This window comes from Eulemur rufifrons, chromosome 21 (genome assembly GCF_041146395.1).
Source record: "Eulemur rufifrons isolate Redbay chromosome 21, OSU_ERuf_1, whole genome shotgun sequence".
In the NCBI taxonomy this organism is placed as follows: Eukaryota; Metazoa; Chordata; class Mammalia; order Primates; family Lemuridae; genus Eulemur; species Eulemur rufifrons.
Window position 1 is genome coordinate 16,032,957 of NC_091003.1, and position 14,751 is coordinate 16,047,707.

At 55.1% G+C, this 14,751-nt stretch overlaps 1 protein-coding gene across 4 annotated transcripts in view; it reads right to left on the reverse strand.

Moving 5' to 3' along the window:
- The window catches only part of SFI1 (SFI1 centrin binding protein), a 62,655-nt gene that overhangs the window by 1,958 nt on the left and 45,946 nt on the right, over positions 1 to 14,751 (reverse strand). For 3 of the 4 annotated variants that reach the window (XM_069497563.1, XM_069497562.1, XM_069497561.1), the window contains 14 exons: positions 10,865 to 10,946; positions 10,362 to 10,540; positions 9,565 to 9,640; positions 8,985 to 9,080; positions 8,488 to 8,564; positions 7,331 to 7,433; positions 5,829 to 5,925; positions 3,775 to 3,935; positions 3,228 to 3,302; positions 2,584 to 2,658; positions 2,305 to 2,481; positions 1,970 to 2,229; positions 1,047 to 1,118; positions 657 to 858 (listed from right to left, as the gene is read on the reverse strand). In XM_069497563.1, the coding sequence (XP_069353664.1) occupies positions 657 to 858; positions 1,047 to 1,118; positions 1,970 to 2,229; positions 2,305 to 2,481; positions 2,584 to 2,658; positions 3,228 to 3,302; positions 3,775 to 3,935; positions 5,829 to 5,925; positions 7,331 to 7,433; positions 8,488 to 8,564; positions 8,985 to 9,080; positions 9,565 to 9,640; positions 10,362 to 10,540; positions 10,865 to 10,946 (1,732 nt within the window). The remainder of the gene's footprint in view (positions 1 to 656; positions 859 to 1,046; positions 1,119 to 1,969; positions 2,230 to 2,304; positions 2,482 to 2,583; positions 2,659 to 3,227; positions 3,303 to 3,774; positions 3,936 to 5,828; positions 5,926 to 7,330; positions 7,434 to 8,487; positions 8,565 to 8,984; positions 9,081 to 9,564; positions 9,641 to 10,361; positions 10,541 to 10,864; positions 10,947 to 14,751) is intronic. The other variant, XM_069497566.1, reaches the window with a different exon arrangement.

Genomic DNA, 14,751 nt, shown 5'->3' on the forward strand with positions numbered 1-14,751 from the left:
AGACTCAGTGCCGCTGCTTTCCCTCAAATCTGACAGGTTCCAGCGGGCTCTGTGTTTTGCCTAAAACTCGTCCCCACCCCCCGTTTTCCTTCTTTCTGTGAAAGAATCATCCTTCCCAAAGTTATTCAAGCCAGAAACCCAAGAGTCATCCTGGATCCCTCCCCCTCCCTCATTCTCGGCAAACCCATCAGGGCACGTCCCGCCGCGTCTGCCGCCAGCAGTGCCCGTCCACCCGCACAGCCACCCGCACAGCCACCCGCACAGCCACCCGCACGCGCGGGGCGCGAGCCCGCGTTAGAAACCAGACACGGCGCTCCCAGGCTCCAGACTTCTCCCCAGGGCCTGCACGAGCCTGCGGGACCTGCGGTCACTTCACTGGTCTGCACACGGCGGTTTCTTCCGACTGTCTCTGCCCACGCCGTGAGCTGCGCGAGGGCAGGGGCTCCGCAGGCTGTTCACGGCTGTCCCTCGCACCTGGCGTGCAGCGGGCACCTACGCTCGATCAGATGGGTGGCCTCCGTGTCTTCCCGTGCCAAAGTGTTCCAGAAACCGTGAGTACAGCTGTGGCTACGGTGCCAAGTGCACCAGAAAGGGCACCAAAGGCCAGACCGAGGAGTGGCAGCCCCAGGGACCAGGCCTGGTAGAGGACGACTCACCCTGGCTGGTGCTTCCGCCCCACGGGGCATGAAGGAGGAAGGAGGCAGCAGCAGCAGCTCTGGGCAAGGCGCACCCGGCAGGGCCCCAGGCAGGAGGCTGCTGGGGACCGGGGCGTTTGGGGCCTCTGCCAGGGCGGCCGTCATCAGGGAAGGGCCTGCCGGTCGGGTCGTGCTCAGGCCACACTCCTGCAGCTTTTCAGGCCTGAGCAGAGGGAAGGCAGGAGCCTGGTCAGGACGTGGACCCTTCTCTGGGACCAAGAAACAGGAAGGAAAGGGGCCACCCATCCTAGGGCCACCAAAACACAGGCCCCAGATGGAGGTGCCAGCTGCTTTGGGGGCCCATGACCACACACCTACCCCTGCCTCTGGAGGGTGCCACACCCCAGGGACCACTGGCTCTGCACGGGCTCCAGCAGAAAGAGTGGGCGTCGCGGCTGCTTCCTCGCTGAGCGGGCAGCACTGCTGGGAGGAAGCACAGGGTCTGTCCCTTTCGGTTGACCAGGGCTGCAGGGGCCGAGAGCTCTGTGGGTGGGGCCATCCAGTCCCACCCGCCAGTTCCACAAGGAGCCTGGAGGCCAGAGAAGGCGCAGCTCCCGCCCAAGTCAGCCAGCAAGCAAGCTGGGCGGACCTGGGCCACGGAGGGTGCCTGATGCCACAGGGCTGCTGCAGCCAGGTTGTCTCTCTTGACCTGTGCAGTAGCCCTGGCGATGGAGGTGCGGTCCCGTCACGGGGGAGCAGCCTCCGAGCCACCCAGGCTCCCGTCAAGGTCGGGCAGTACGGGGCAGAGCAGGGACTGGGCCCCAGGCCGGTGCGCCCACCGTGATCTCGCCCTGAGCTGGTCACTCTGGGGGCTGCCAGCTACCTCAGCACAGGGTGGGGGTCGGTGTAGGGTTTGGGGAGACCACGGCGGGTAGGGGAAGAAGAGCAACTGCCAGGTCACAGAAGGGTTTCTGACAGAGCCAGTGTCTCGGCTGTGAGGAAGAGGCAAACAGCTGCCTACAGCTTGTTCCTTTTGTCAACTACACGTGTCACTTTGGAAAAGACTGCCTCAGCAGTAGGACAGACTGGAGAGGGCAGGAAAATGTGGCAGAGGAAGGGACAGCCACTTCCTGAGCTTTGGCAGGCGGAGGAGAAAGAGGGTCTGGAAACCCCACTCCATTCTCCCCCTGCCCCGGGAGGGGTGGGAGCTGCTCGGCTGTGACAAGGCCATGCCTGGCCCATCCCATCAGGACCGGGCCGTCCTCGCTGCTGCACCGTCCAAGCTTTCGTCCCAGGTGGGAGGGAGGAGGAAGAGGCGAGGATGGGCCACTCACAGTTCCCGGAGGTGCGGCTCCCCCGTGGCGAGGGCCAGGCTGCCCGGGGCTCCCTGAGGCTGGGGCGCTCGTGGCCTCTTGGTCTCCCAGGTGGCATCCCCAGCCCCAGCAACAGCTTGGTGGAGAAGGGGCCCCTCAAACGTCACTCTCCTGCTGGGTGCGACGGGTGCTGGGGGCTGAGGCTCCCTGCCGCAGCCCAGCACCTTCTGTTTCCAGAGCGTGGCGCAGTGGCGGACGGCTCGGTGGAGCTTGTGGGCTGCCTGTGACAAGGCCCCTCGTCAGCTTTCGCCGGACCCGCCCGCTCCCCACAGGCAGGGTGGGCGCCCCGGGCCTACCTGGACCTGCTGCTGGGCCTGCAGCTGCTGCCGGGAGGCCTTCATGCCTGCTGAGAAGCGCAGGAGGCGCGCGGCGCCCTCCGCGAGGAGCTGCCCGTGGTAGGCCTGCACCGCCCGCTCCAGCCGCGCCTTCTTCCTCCTCCTCTCCTGCACGAAGCCCAGCCAGGCGGCCCACGCCTTGGGGGGCGCAGGAGTGAGCCGGGCCCGCCTGCCTGGGCTCCCCCAGGGGCTCTGCCCACGGCCCACCCCACAGCTGCAGCGAGATGCAGAACCCGTTACCTTTGCCTGCAGCGAGAAGGCCCAGAACCACAGGGCGCGCGCCGTAGCCTGCTGCTCCCGCCGCCTGGCCGCCAGCTAGGGCCGGAGAGACGAGTTACTTCCCCGCTTCCCTGTCGCCTCTTTAGGGAGACCATCCTGGGCAGCCCGGCCAACCGCCTGGCTCTTCAGGGCTCCCCTCCCTCCCCAGGAGGGATCCACAGCTGACGTGTGGACGGAGGAAGGGCCCGTAGGGAAAAGGCTCCTGTAGGGGGTGCGTGGCCGCAGCGGGCTGGGGTGGGGTGCGTGGCCGCAGCGGGCCGGGGTGGGCGGCCGGGGAGCTGGGCCCAGGGCGCGGCCGTGCATGATGCGCGCCATCCCCCAGCCTTTTTATCAAGACCTCGGCAAAAACATAACATGGATTTCATATTAATTTTTGGATATTACACTGATGTATTTTTTTTTAACATGACACCGTAGAAAGCTACACTGGGCACGGAAGTGACTGGCCTTGTACAGGTCGCAGATGGGAGGAAGCTGGGAAGTGCCCGGGGACAGGGTGACATGAACAATACTGAACTAGATGTGTGGGCTGAAGGTCACCCACAGCCTCGGCCTCAGGAGCCAGCGGGAGGGAAGCGGGGAAGGGACAGCTCGGGGACTCCCACCTGCTGTCTCCACTGGTGGAAGCAGGCCCGGCAGAGTCTCTGTGCCAGGAGCCGGGTGCCCTGGCGCTGCAGGAGCTGGGGAGAGAGCAAGGGCACGGGGAGCTGCGTCCCAGACTGCAGTCGGGGACCCCAGGTCCCGTCACCAGGGTGAGTGTCTAACCCGGATTGCTTGGGGACAGCCGCAGGGTAAGGCTCCCGGCCTAAGTGGATCGTCCTCCCAATGCCAGGAGTCCCGGGTGAGGCCATGGGCCTCCGGCACCTGCAGGGGTGTCTGGACGGCTCTGACAAGCCGTGGGTCAGCGTGAACCAGGCTTCTCTGCTGAGCCATCTTCCCCAGGAGACCCGATTCTGAGGCTGGCTACCCCCGTCTCCAGTGAACACCCAGAAAGGCTCCGGCAGCTTTGTTCCGGCAGGACCCAAGCCACCCACCACCCGCAGCAGCTGCCCCGAGTGCTGTCAGGGGAGACCCCTTCCGCAGAGGTGTCTCCTGGCCCGGACACCCCATGCCATACGGGGAAACCTGGGCAGCTGCCGCCACCTGCCTCACCCTTTTCCTGACACAGCCCAGGTGGTGCGTCTTCCATCGGGCCACGGCCCCCAGCAGCAGCTGCCGGCGGTGGTGCCGTGCTGCCCTCTCCAGCCGGACTCTCTGCCGCGCCGCCCTCCGGCTGCCGTCCCGCCAGCGCCGAAACCAGGTCCGGAGACGGCCTGCGGCAGATCCAAGCCAGAGTCTGCCCTTCCGTGGGATCCCACGGGCGACCCGGTCACGGTGAATGTTCAGGCAGCGGAGAAGGTTGTGTGGGGACGGAGTGGGGGTGTCCGGCCTCCACTTGGTGGCCACTCTCTAAGGACAGCTCTGGCCACCTTCAGCGACTGTGACTGCCCGGGGGCCAGGAACCAGATCTGCTATGTACTGTTATGCTCCCCAAGGGCCCTCCTGGAGCCACCAGCCTGTCCACAGCCACCACGGGCGTGCCACGGGGGCCCTGCAGAGCCACGTGCAAGATGCTGCCGGGCACACGAAGACCCTCCTCTGAGGGAGAAAGGGGCCTCTCACCTGAGCTGGAGTTTAGAGGAGGAGGCAGCTCTTGGACTGCCAAGGTGTGCCTGAGACTCTGACGCCTTAACGTAAGCCAAGAAACCATTCCCCAGGTGTGTGTGCACCTACTGTGTGCACGGTGTCTTGCCACCCTGTCTCCAGAGTCCCTTGGACCATCTGTCATGGACACGGCAATCCCAGGCCTGCCACGTGCCACCACCCCTTCTGAGGAAGAGTCCTTGACAGAGAAGCAGTTTCAGGCTGAACCTCAAACCTGTCACCTCTAACCTACCCCCGTGGCCAGGAGCGGGCACTTGACCTTCAAGGCAGCTGCCCCGCACTGGCCAGGAGCCCCTGCAGTGCCAGCTGCAGAGGCTCTGCCCGAACACAGGCCAAGGGGTGGGACACCCCTGCGGCTTCTCTCTCAGGCGTGAGCCAGAAACACTGCGCTCGTCCGAGCTGAGGAGCAGCGAGGAGCCAGGGGCACGTTCGAGGTGGAGCAGGCAGGATGGACGTCGGGACGATGTGTGTTCATCAACACACACGCTCGAGTCAGAACCAAACCAAAGCCGACTAATTTTTGTCCTAGAATAAACTCTGTCAGTTTAACAACTCGATTTTCTCTATAGTCAAACCATATCCAAACCATTTGTTTTCACTTTCCTTGGTTCTAAATGTGAGCCGTCCCCTGCAGAATGTTGCAATCCCCCCGCCGGGGGCCCCAGGCTGTGGTAGGAGACCCCCCCCACCCCACCCCCTGGGTCTCTGGCGTGTTTGCACCTTGTGAGCAGAGGCACCGACTCCCGTTCCCTACCGTCTTTTCAAAGATGTTTACACAGCGGGTAGGGGGCTTCCTGAGGCCGACTGGGCAAGTGTCTGCTCTCTGAACATACAGGGGCCCCGCCATGCAAGGAAGCAGGACTTTACCACGACAGGGGCTGACAAGGACCAAGGCCTTTCCCATCAATGCCCCCTCCCCAACCACCCGGACTCCTCCATTCCAGGTTCTTTCCTTAATTTCTCCATAGTTCTCAAGCCTTGGCCTTTCATTTTAACATAAAGTGCTTGGCAGTCAGTTGGGAACTGGATTGAACAGTGCCCCCTCCCCCAGCTCATTCCTGTCCTTCCTGGAACCTGGGAGTGTGGACGCAGGCTCAGTGCAGACGCAGTCAGGACGCTGTGCTACTGAAGGAGGGTGGGTCCTTGTAAGAGGGGATCCAGGGACACAGGAAGAGAACGGCTTGGCTTGTGAAGACGGAGGCAGAGCTTGGAGTGAGTGATGTGTCTACAAGCCCAAGAAAGCCGAGCATCGCCAGCAACGAACTGGAAGTGGCGAGGAAGGATCCTCCCTCCCCTGGAGCCTCTGAGGGGAGCACGGCCCTGCCCACACCTTGACTTTGGACTTCTGGCCTCCAGAACTGAGAGAACAGTCTTTGTCGTGGCAGCCCTAGGGAACTGGCCACATAAGGAGGAGACAGAGACCGCGGGGGAGCATGGGGATCCCAGACGGCCATGTCTTCACGGTCTCCTCCCCAACCACTCGCTTCCGAGGCCCAGCTTACCCCTGTCCAGCACCTTCCGGGCCTCCCTGACGGCGCAATCCTCCTGCTGCCGGTAATAAATCTGCACCGAAGCAGTTTCCCGCCACTGGACCAGGACCTACGGGCGGGCCACGAGCAGGGCACAGGTCACTACACCCCCTGATTTCCAGGACACCCCAGGTCTGTGACGGCGGCTCCATGTGAGGTGAGGCTGAGGGGTTGACGTTCCAGGAAACACCCGCCACCCACGCGGACCACCGGGCAATGGGGGAGCCCCAGTCCCCGCACAGGAGACTCAGTATCTCTGGCACTGGGACTTCTCTACCAGGACTTAAACTTCACACTGTGCCTTAAGGAAATTGTCATTATGTGGGCTTTGATTCTATTATTATTTGTTAAGTGGAATACATGCACTGTATGTACTCTGGTATAGGAGATAACTATGAGCGGTAACAGACAAAATCACAAAAACAAGGCTGGGTCTGGTGGCTCATGCCTGTAATCCCAGCACTTTGGGAGGCAGAAGTGGGAGGATTGCTTGAGCCCAGGAAGTCAAGACCAGCCTGGGCAACATAGTGAGACCCCATCTCTACAAAAAAAAAAAGAGAGAGAGAGAGAAGAAAAAAGAAAAGAAGACAAGAAATCACAAAAATAAGACACTTAAAAACTTTAAAAAGAAGTCAGGCAGCCAGGGGAAACCCGGTGCCTGCTCCTCAAACAGCTATGAACTCCGTTCCCAACAAAAATGCCTCCTCCCTTCGAGTCTTCGAAATCAAGCAAAGACTCCTGTCCTCTTCCTTCCAGGACAGCGGAGGCTTTGGGGTTTTCCCGAGAACAGACCGGGCCTTGACCAGATGCAATTGTTCCTCCTCCACTGGAAGCTTCAAGGTTGGCAGGCGGCCTTCCAGGAGGTGAACCTTTGCTGCTCAGGGCTCCCAGCAAACCGCTTTCTGCTAGAACACCCCAGGTTCAGGAACTACCTGTGTTACTTCATTTCTTCCCCTTTCTTCCCCCACGTTTTCTTCCCCCAGCCACACCCTGCCATTCCCCTGTCCCCAGCGCATGGGACCAGTCCTGCCATGTGGCACATCCCCACAACCATCCCAGTCAAGGGAATGGGGTGGTGGGGTTTGGGGACATTTCCCACTGAAGATGACCAAGGACCTAACGTTCCCAGGAGGCTCTGTGCCTTTCAGAAAGCCACCGCGGCCACAGAACCCGCGAGGCGGCTGGGCAGGAGCGAGCATCCTCTTTGCAGACAAGGAGACTGAAGCTCAAAGACTTACACAGTTCGTCACACTGGACAGGTCCGTGTGCGTAGAAGACACTGGTGCTGATAAGAACTAGTTCCCTCACTGCGTGCCATGTTTTCATGTGAACACATGTTGGTTCATAATTCAGTAAAAAAAACCAAACACCTGCCCACAGGGCTGTATGTCCACGTGCACCACCCGCCACGCCACGCCCTCACCAGAGCACCGTCCCAGCCCTCCCGGTGCCCAGCCTGCCTCCCTGCGCCTCACCTTGGCACACACGGTCCTTCTGTAGTGAGCACTCGCTTGGGAGGTTTTCCTGGCTTCATCCACACGGGCCACAGTGTTCTCCCTCCAGCGACGCAACGCACCCCTGCGGGTGCACGGGCAGGTGAGGGCGGACGCCACCAGGATGGAGAGAGACGGGAGGCTCTGTGGGCGAGTCCTAGTTCCTCCCCCAGGCCCAGGCAGGGCCCATCTATGTCTAAGCACATCTGCTTCGCCGACACCCGTGTTGACATTGACACCGGCGTCTACGTCCAACAAATGGCTACTGGGCAGCTGCCCGGCGCCGGGCACCGGGTGAGCACGAGGGACACCGCCGTGCCTGGGGCCAAACCCCAGATCCTCGGGAGTGGATGTGCCGTGGGGAGACACGGCGTAGCCGGGCGGCGACAGCACAGGTGGCTCACGCTGTGATGAGAGAAGCCCGGAGAGACAGGGACACCGAGGGTGGGCGCCTGGGCCTGCGGCTGAGTTAGCCCAGGGAGTGCCCCTTTCTTATTCCATCATCTGAAAAGCTGGATGGGGCTTTAGGGGACCCAGAGGAGGGATGGAGGCGTTGGAAGTCCCTGAGGCCCACTGCCCACAGGCTGCATGGAATTGCATGTGCTGAAGAAACACAAAGGAAGGAAAAGAAACGCGGAGGCCTCCCGGGAAGGGGCGAGTTTGGAGCTCGCGGGGAAGGGCTGCAGGGGGCTGTGCGGCGCCCGCCAGGGGGAGAGATGCCGACGGTCCTACAGGGCTTAGAGGTGACTCTGGAGAGCCAGTGACGGACGGGGACTGCCCGCGAACTGACAGGAAAGGAAGCTGCCACAGCCTCCGGAGCGGGAGAGGAGGTGAGACGCTGCCGTGAGCAGGTGTGCGGCAGGGAGGCGAAGGTGCCCAGAGGGGCAAGGCCAGCGGCCTCGCAGGCGCCCAGCCCAGCTGCTTTCCAAGGCCCCGCCCTGCACACAGCAGAGGTTTAAGACAAGCTGAGGTGAACAGTGAGTGACGTGCTTGCCGCGGAGAAGCCAAAATCAAGGCATGAGCAGTATGAGGCAGCGGGCCTGTCCCCCACCTGGCCCTAAGCAGGACTCCCCAAAACCCGGGGTCTGGTCTGTTCCTCATTGCTCAGCCTGGGCCCGGGAGACACGTGGGAGACTCACCGCAGCAGCTGCCTGTCGTGCTGGCTCTCCCTGGCTGCCACCTCCTGTAGGACACTCCGCACCCTGCCCTGGTACGTCTGTGGGGGACGAGGAGGACTGGAGGCCGCCCCTGGGCCCACACTTCTCCCTGTCCAGGTGTTTTACACCAGGGGCTGCCGTGCCCAGAGCACTTAACAAAGAGCGGGGAAAGGCCAAGGCCCCCGGTCCCAAGGCCAGCAGACCCTCCCCGACAGCAGGGAGAAGACTGTCTCGCCAGGCCCTGCCCGAATAACCCAGACCACTGGGCTCCTGACCAAGGACCCACGGACAGCACTGTTTTCATTCTGCTGAGCAAGGACCAGAGACACCTGTGGCCACCGTGTGGGACACTTGCTCGATCTGAGGCCTGTCTGATTACTCGGAGAGGGGTAGGTAGGAGGGACAGGGAAGGGAAACAAAGTCTCCAGAAACCTCCCCTGCCCCGACAGCAAGTTCCAGAGGGAAGAAGCGGCTCCTACCACCCAGGTCCGCAGCGCCCTGTGCAGCAAGCGGTGCTGGCGACGCAGGTCTGCTAGCACCAGCTTCTGTCGCTCGGCTCCCCGCAGGGCCAGGCACTGGGGACAGAGGAGACACAGCGCTGGGGGCTGGGGTGGGGGTGGCTTCCCGCTGTGCCTCCGCCTACACTGCGTCTGCGTGAGCTGTGGTGCTTAACCTCCCTGAGCCTCAGCGTCCTCATCCACACACGCCCACTGCTCAGGGGTCTCGTGAGGATCACATGAGGCAAGTGCCTCATTTATGGTAAATGCTCAATGAACGTCATCATCAACCTTTTTTTTTACCCCCAGTAGGATTCCTGTAAACCAGGAATTTTAGATTCAGTAAGTTCAGACAAGAACAGCCTCGCCCCTAAAAGAATTCGGAGCCAATCATTTCACAAAACCGAGTTAATACTTCCTCATTAGCTTCCTGGTCTCCAGCTCAGAGGCAAGTGTTTCCCAGGGATGGCTGAGTGGCCCATGTCCGCTCGGAGTCATGCTGACACACAGCCCCACCTGTCCAAAAGCCACCCCCCGGATGGCATCCGCGCCAAAGCCTTACCTCCCTCCACCGGGTCCAGGCCCAACGCAGGAGCCGTGCCGAGCGGAACCCTGCCGCCTGCGCCCTGCCCATCCTCCTGCGGGGAGACGGCGGGCTCAGCGCTGCAGCCCAGACCCAGCGAGGCTGCTGTCCCTGGGCCCCACCTGGTTGTTAAGTCTGGGGGGAGTCAAGACCCTCTCTGAAGAGCTGCCAAAGGACCTGTGCTCTCTCCCAGAAAAGTGCGCATATAACCAAGTCTTTGCCTACAACTTCACAGGGCCGCAAGCACCACTGAAGCACACTTGTGCTGGAGCCTCTGTCTGGGGAGGCGGTCAGCTGTGGCCAGAGTTTGTGAGGGAGTGAGATCCTCCGAACACGGTGGGTACAGAAAGGTTGCAAAGCAGTAGACACACAGGCTGTCTGCCCCGCCCCCTGTAACCATGACCTGCCCACTGGCCACAGCTGCTGGTCCCAGCACGGTCAACTATCCCAACATGGGCCCGCCGGTCTATTCCCTGGCCGTGGTCCTTTCAAATGGGCCCCAGTTAGTAAGCAGGATATAGCCGATGGACAGAACCTCTGGAATCCACAGAGCACTTCTGTCCCCACCCAAGTTCCTGTGACTGGGAGCTCCATGAGGTATCCCAAGATCCTGTCGCCGCAGCCTGGTTTTGCTTAGACTCTTTCAGGTTGAATTTCTAGCGCTTACAACCACATTCTCTGCTAATGCAACCTCTGGACAGGCACTTGGTGACAGGCTGACAGTCAAAGCTGGCCTGGGGTGGGAAGGAATTTTGAGGCAAGAACTGGCCACTTACTCTGTTCTGAGCCCTTGGGCACCTCCCCTCCAGATGCAGAAGGCCTTCCTGAGCCTCCTGTGGCAGTGGTGGGCACAGGCCACTCTTTGCCGCTCCCGCTCCTGGTGACGTGCTGCTGTCTGCTGGCACCACGTGGACCACGACCTACGCAGAAGCTGCCGCTCTGCGTGAAGGATGGCCTGAGGCAGGGTGGGAGGCAGAGAACAGAAGAGGAAGTCAAGTAGAAGGAGGGTTCAGAAGCCAGGAAAGAATCTACAGGCCATGAATAGTGATCAAGGCAAAAGAAATGAACATTCAGGAGGGGTCTGGCCCAGAAGCCATCCATGAACTCCATGGACACAGGACACAGGTGCCCCAGGGCCTGCCTCTGCCTCCCGAGTCCCAGGCAGAAGCCCTTCAGTGCGGGTCTGGGTTCTGCGCGACTTCGTGAGGAGGGACGAACGAGTGCAAGGGCTTGCACAGGCCCTGCCCCTCTGGGTACGTGCTCGGGGACAGCCATTTACCATTCTCCCCGCCAAACGGTCTTCTCGATGCACAAACATCTTCTGCCACCAGATAGCAAATACTTGCTTCTCTAACATCTCCCTAGAAGAAAGAAAAAGAAAAATGTGTAAAGCACCTAAAACAAACAAAACAATGCCAGTGGAATGAAAAGTTCCAAATAATTGGGTTTTTTCTCTTATACTGTGCTATTTTGTCAGAGGCAATGAGCTTAGACGAGGGAGAAAGGAAAGAGAAAGGGAAAGAAAGCAGCTAAGAACCAAAAACCCATCAACCTCTGAGACCCTAGTTCTTCCTTCATTCGACATCAGATTAACACCACTGATCGGGGATCGTCTATTAATAAAGCCTACCCAGTGCAGCATGCTGTCCAGCCAGGCTGCTTCTACGCCAATCCTTACTTAAAAAACAAGGGCCTTCCCCTGAGTGGAAATGGCCAAAAACAATTTAAAAAGAGAAAAAAGAAAGTAAAAACAAGGGCCAGCCTCTAAGGCTGACTGAGCAGGTCTGGATGGGCCCCAGGAAACAGAATTATAAACCTGTGTTCCAAGTGAATTAGACAGGTAGATAGGTTTGGGAACCACTGCTTTGTCACCTCTGCCTAGGCCTAGGCCTACCTGCTCACCATTAATGACATCAAATCCTGCAAAAGCACCGCGGGGACGACTGATCAACAGCCACTAAGGGCTACATATCGGCAAAGCCAGGAGGACCAAAGCTTGGCGCTGGAGGATTTTGCTCCTCTGGCATTTGACACATGAGACACATCACTCAAAAACAAAGAATTTGACTTCCAGCTATGACAGAGTCACAGGTCCTGGACTTGCCCTCCAGCCATACATTACAGAACTAGACAAAATATACGTGGCAACTGTTTCCAGGTGATGTCACAGGCAATGTAGATTCTGCTGCTTGAGAGATGGGAAACACGCGAGGTGAGTGCTTTCTGTGTGGCAGTACTCTCTGGACAGCGAGAGGGAGGGAGGGAGGCCAAGCAGAGCACACTAATCCCACTGAGCTGAGGAGGCAAAGACTGCAGTTCAGGACGCTGAAGGGGCTGGGATGTAGGGGCCACGCACTGCAAAGGAGGGGGTTAAGCAGAGGGGAATATCCAGAATTTTACTGAGGTTACCCCAAGTCTCAGATGAGAGCTGCATATGCTGACTCCCTGAGGCCCAGCAGACTGACTGCTGCGGGTCTAAGAGTCGAACAGAGATAGCAGAGGTTGGACAGAGCTGGGAGACGGAGTTCTGGCCCAGCCAGAGTGGCCAGACCATAAGCAAAAGCTAAGATCATCCATCCCCAGTTGACCTGTAGTAAAGAAATGATAAAAGATTTTCTTCAGTCTGAAGGGAAATGATACAGATGACAACTCAAATTCACAGGAAGACACAAAGAATACTGGAAACGGAAAATATCTGGGTAAACAAAAGACTGTATTTTTTTCTTCTCTTAATTTTCAAAAAGAATATTGATTGCTTAAAGCAAAAATAACATTGTATTTTGGGGTAAAATATATGTATTACAGACATAAAATATATGATAACAAATATTATCAAGGATGGGGAAGAAATGGAATTTTACTGTTTTTATGTTCTTGCATTAAATATGCAATGGTATATTAATTCTAAATAGAACTATAGTGAGTTAAGGATGCATATTGTAATCCCAGGAACAGCAACTTTAAAACTACAAATGATACACAGGTAAAAAGTTAATGTACGAAGTAAAATGGAATACTAAAAAATTTTAAGTGAACCCTAAACAAGACAGAAAAGGAAGAAGAAACAAAAACCAGATGTAGATTTTAGCCCAATCATATCAGGGATTGCATTAAATATAAATGAACCAAACACTCCAAATAAAAGGCACAGATTGTCAGACGACAAAAAATTAAGATGCAACTATATGTTGTTTACAGGAAATATGCTTTATAAAATATGAATAATTTCAGGATAAATTGCAAGTAAAAGAATGGGGAAGTAAAAGAGAGGGAAAACACACAATCAACATAAAAAAGCTGATGAGATATATTAATATAAGTCAAAATAGACTGTGAGAAAAGAAATGTTACCAAAAATAAATACGTTCATTTCAAAACAATAAAAGGGGCAATTCATTAGGAATCCTAAATGTGTATGTCCAAGTAACAAAGCTTCCAAACATATAAAGCTAAACTGACAGTATTACTAAAAGAAATAGACAAATCCACAATCATAGTTGGAGGTCTTTAGCACTGCTCTCTAGTAATTGATAAACAAGTAAACAAACAAACAAAAAAATCTGTAAGGATATAGAAAATTTGAAGATGACTATCAACCAATAGATATTTTTATATATAACATAATAGATATTTATAGAATATTACACCCATCAACTCTAGTATAAACATTCTTTTTTTTTCCCTTTTTTGGAGACAGGGTCTCACTCCGTCTGGGATAGAGTGCAGTGGTATCATATTAGCTCAATGTAACCTCATACTCCTGGGCTCAAGCAATCCTCCTGCCTCAGCCTCCTAAGTAGCTGGGACTACAGGCACATGCCACCATGCCCAGCTAATTTTTCCTATTTTTTGTAGAGACAGGGGTCTTACTCTTGCTCAGACCCAAACTCCTGAGCTCAAGACAATCCTCCTGCCTCGGCCTCCTGAAGTAATAGGATTACAGGTGTGGGCCATTGCACCTGGCCCTACATCCTGGTACACATGGAATATTTACCAAGACAGGCCATACATACTGGGCCATAAAATAAACGTCAATACATTTCAAAAACTGAAGTTATACAAAGTATATTCTCTGGTCACAGTGGAAGTAAATTGGAAATTAAAAGTAGTAATATATCAAGAAAATTCCGTAAATATTTGGACATTATCAACACACTTCTAAATAAACCATATGTCCAAGAAGAAGTCTCAAGGGAAATTAGACTGTATTTTTAGTTGAATGATGATGAAAATAAAACATATCAGAATTTGTGGGATGAAGCTAAACTAGAAAGAAATCTTATAGCGTAGATTTAAAATTGATAATCTAACAACAACAACAAAAAATGACGATCTGTGCTTCTACCTTAAGGAGGTAGAAAAGGAAAGCAAATTAAATCCAAAGTAGAAAGAAGAAAAAAAAGTTAAAATCAATTAATGAAAAATAAACAAGAAAATAAGCAAAGCAAAAAATCGTTTTTTTATAAAAAAGTGATAATCCATCAAGACTAGTCAAAAGAAAAAGAGATAATACATCCGTGCAAAACAGTTTACCAAAACTGATGCAAAAAGAAATAGAAATTCTTAGTAGTACTGTATCTATTTACAAAATTACATCCATAATCAAAATCCTTCCCATAAAGAAAACTCTGGGCCCAGATTTCACCAGCAAATTCCATCAAAAATTTAAATAAGAAATACAAATCTTACAAAGAATCTTTCTAAAAATAAAGACAAAACATTACAAGAGAACTACAGATCAATATCGCTCATGAAAATATATATATTTAAATCCTTAACATTAACAGATCAAAAATCAGTAATATGTAAAACAAATAATACATCATGACCAGGTGTAGTTTATCTCAGGAATACAAGGTTGATTGAACATTCGAAAATCAGGAAAACCATATGATCATCTCAATAAATGCAGAAAACGCACTTGGCAAAATTCACCATTCACAATAAAAACTCTGAATAAACCAAGAATAGAAAAGAACATTCTCAATCTAATAAAGCTTTTCTAATATTAAATAAATACAGCTAACATATTCAATGGTGAAACATTGAACACTTCTGCTTTCCCCGTAAGACTGAGAAAAACACACTTATGTATACTCTTACCATTTCTACTCAGCACCGTATAGCTAGTGCAATAAGGAGGGGGAAAAAAGCATACAGGTCAGG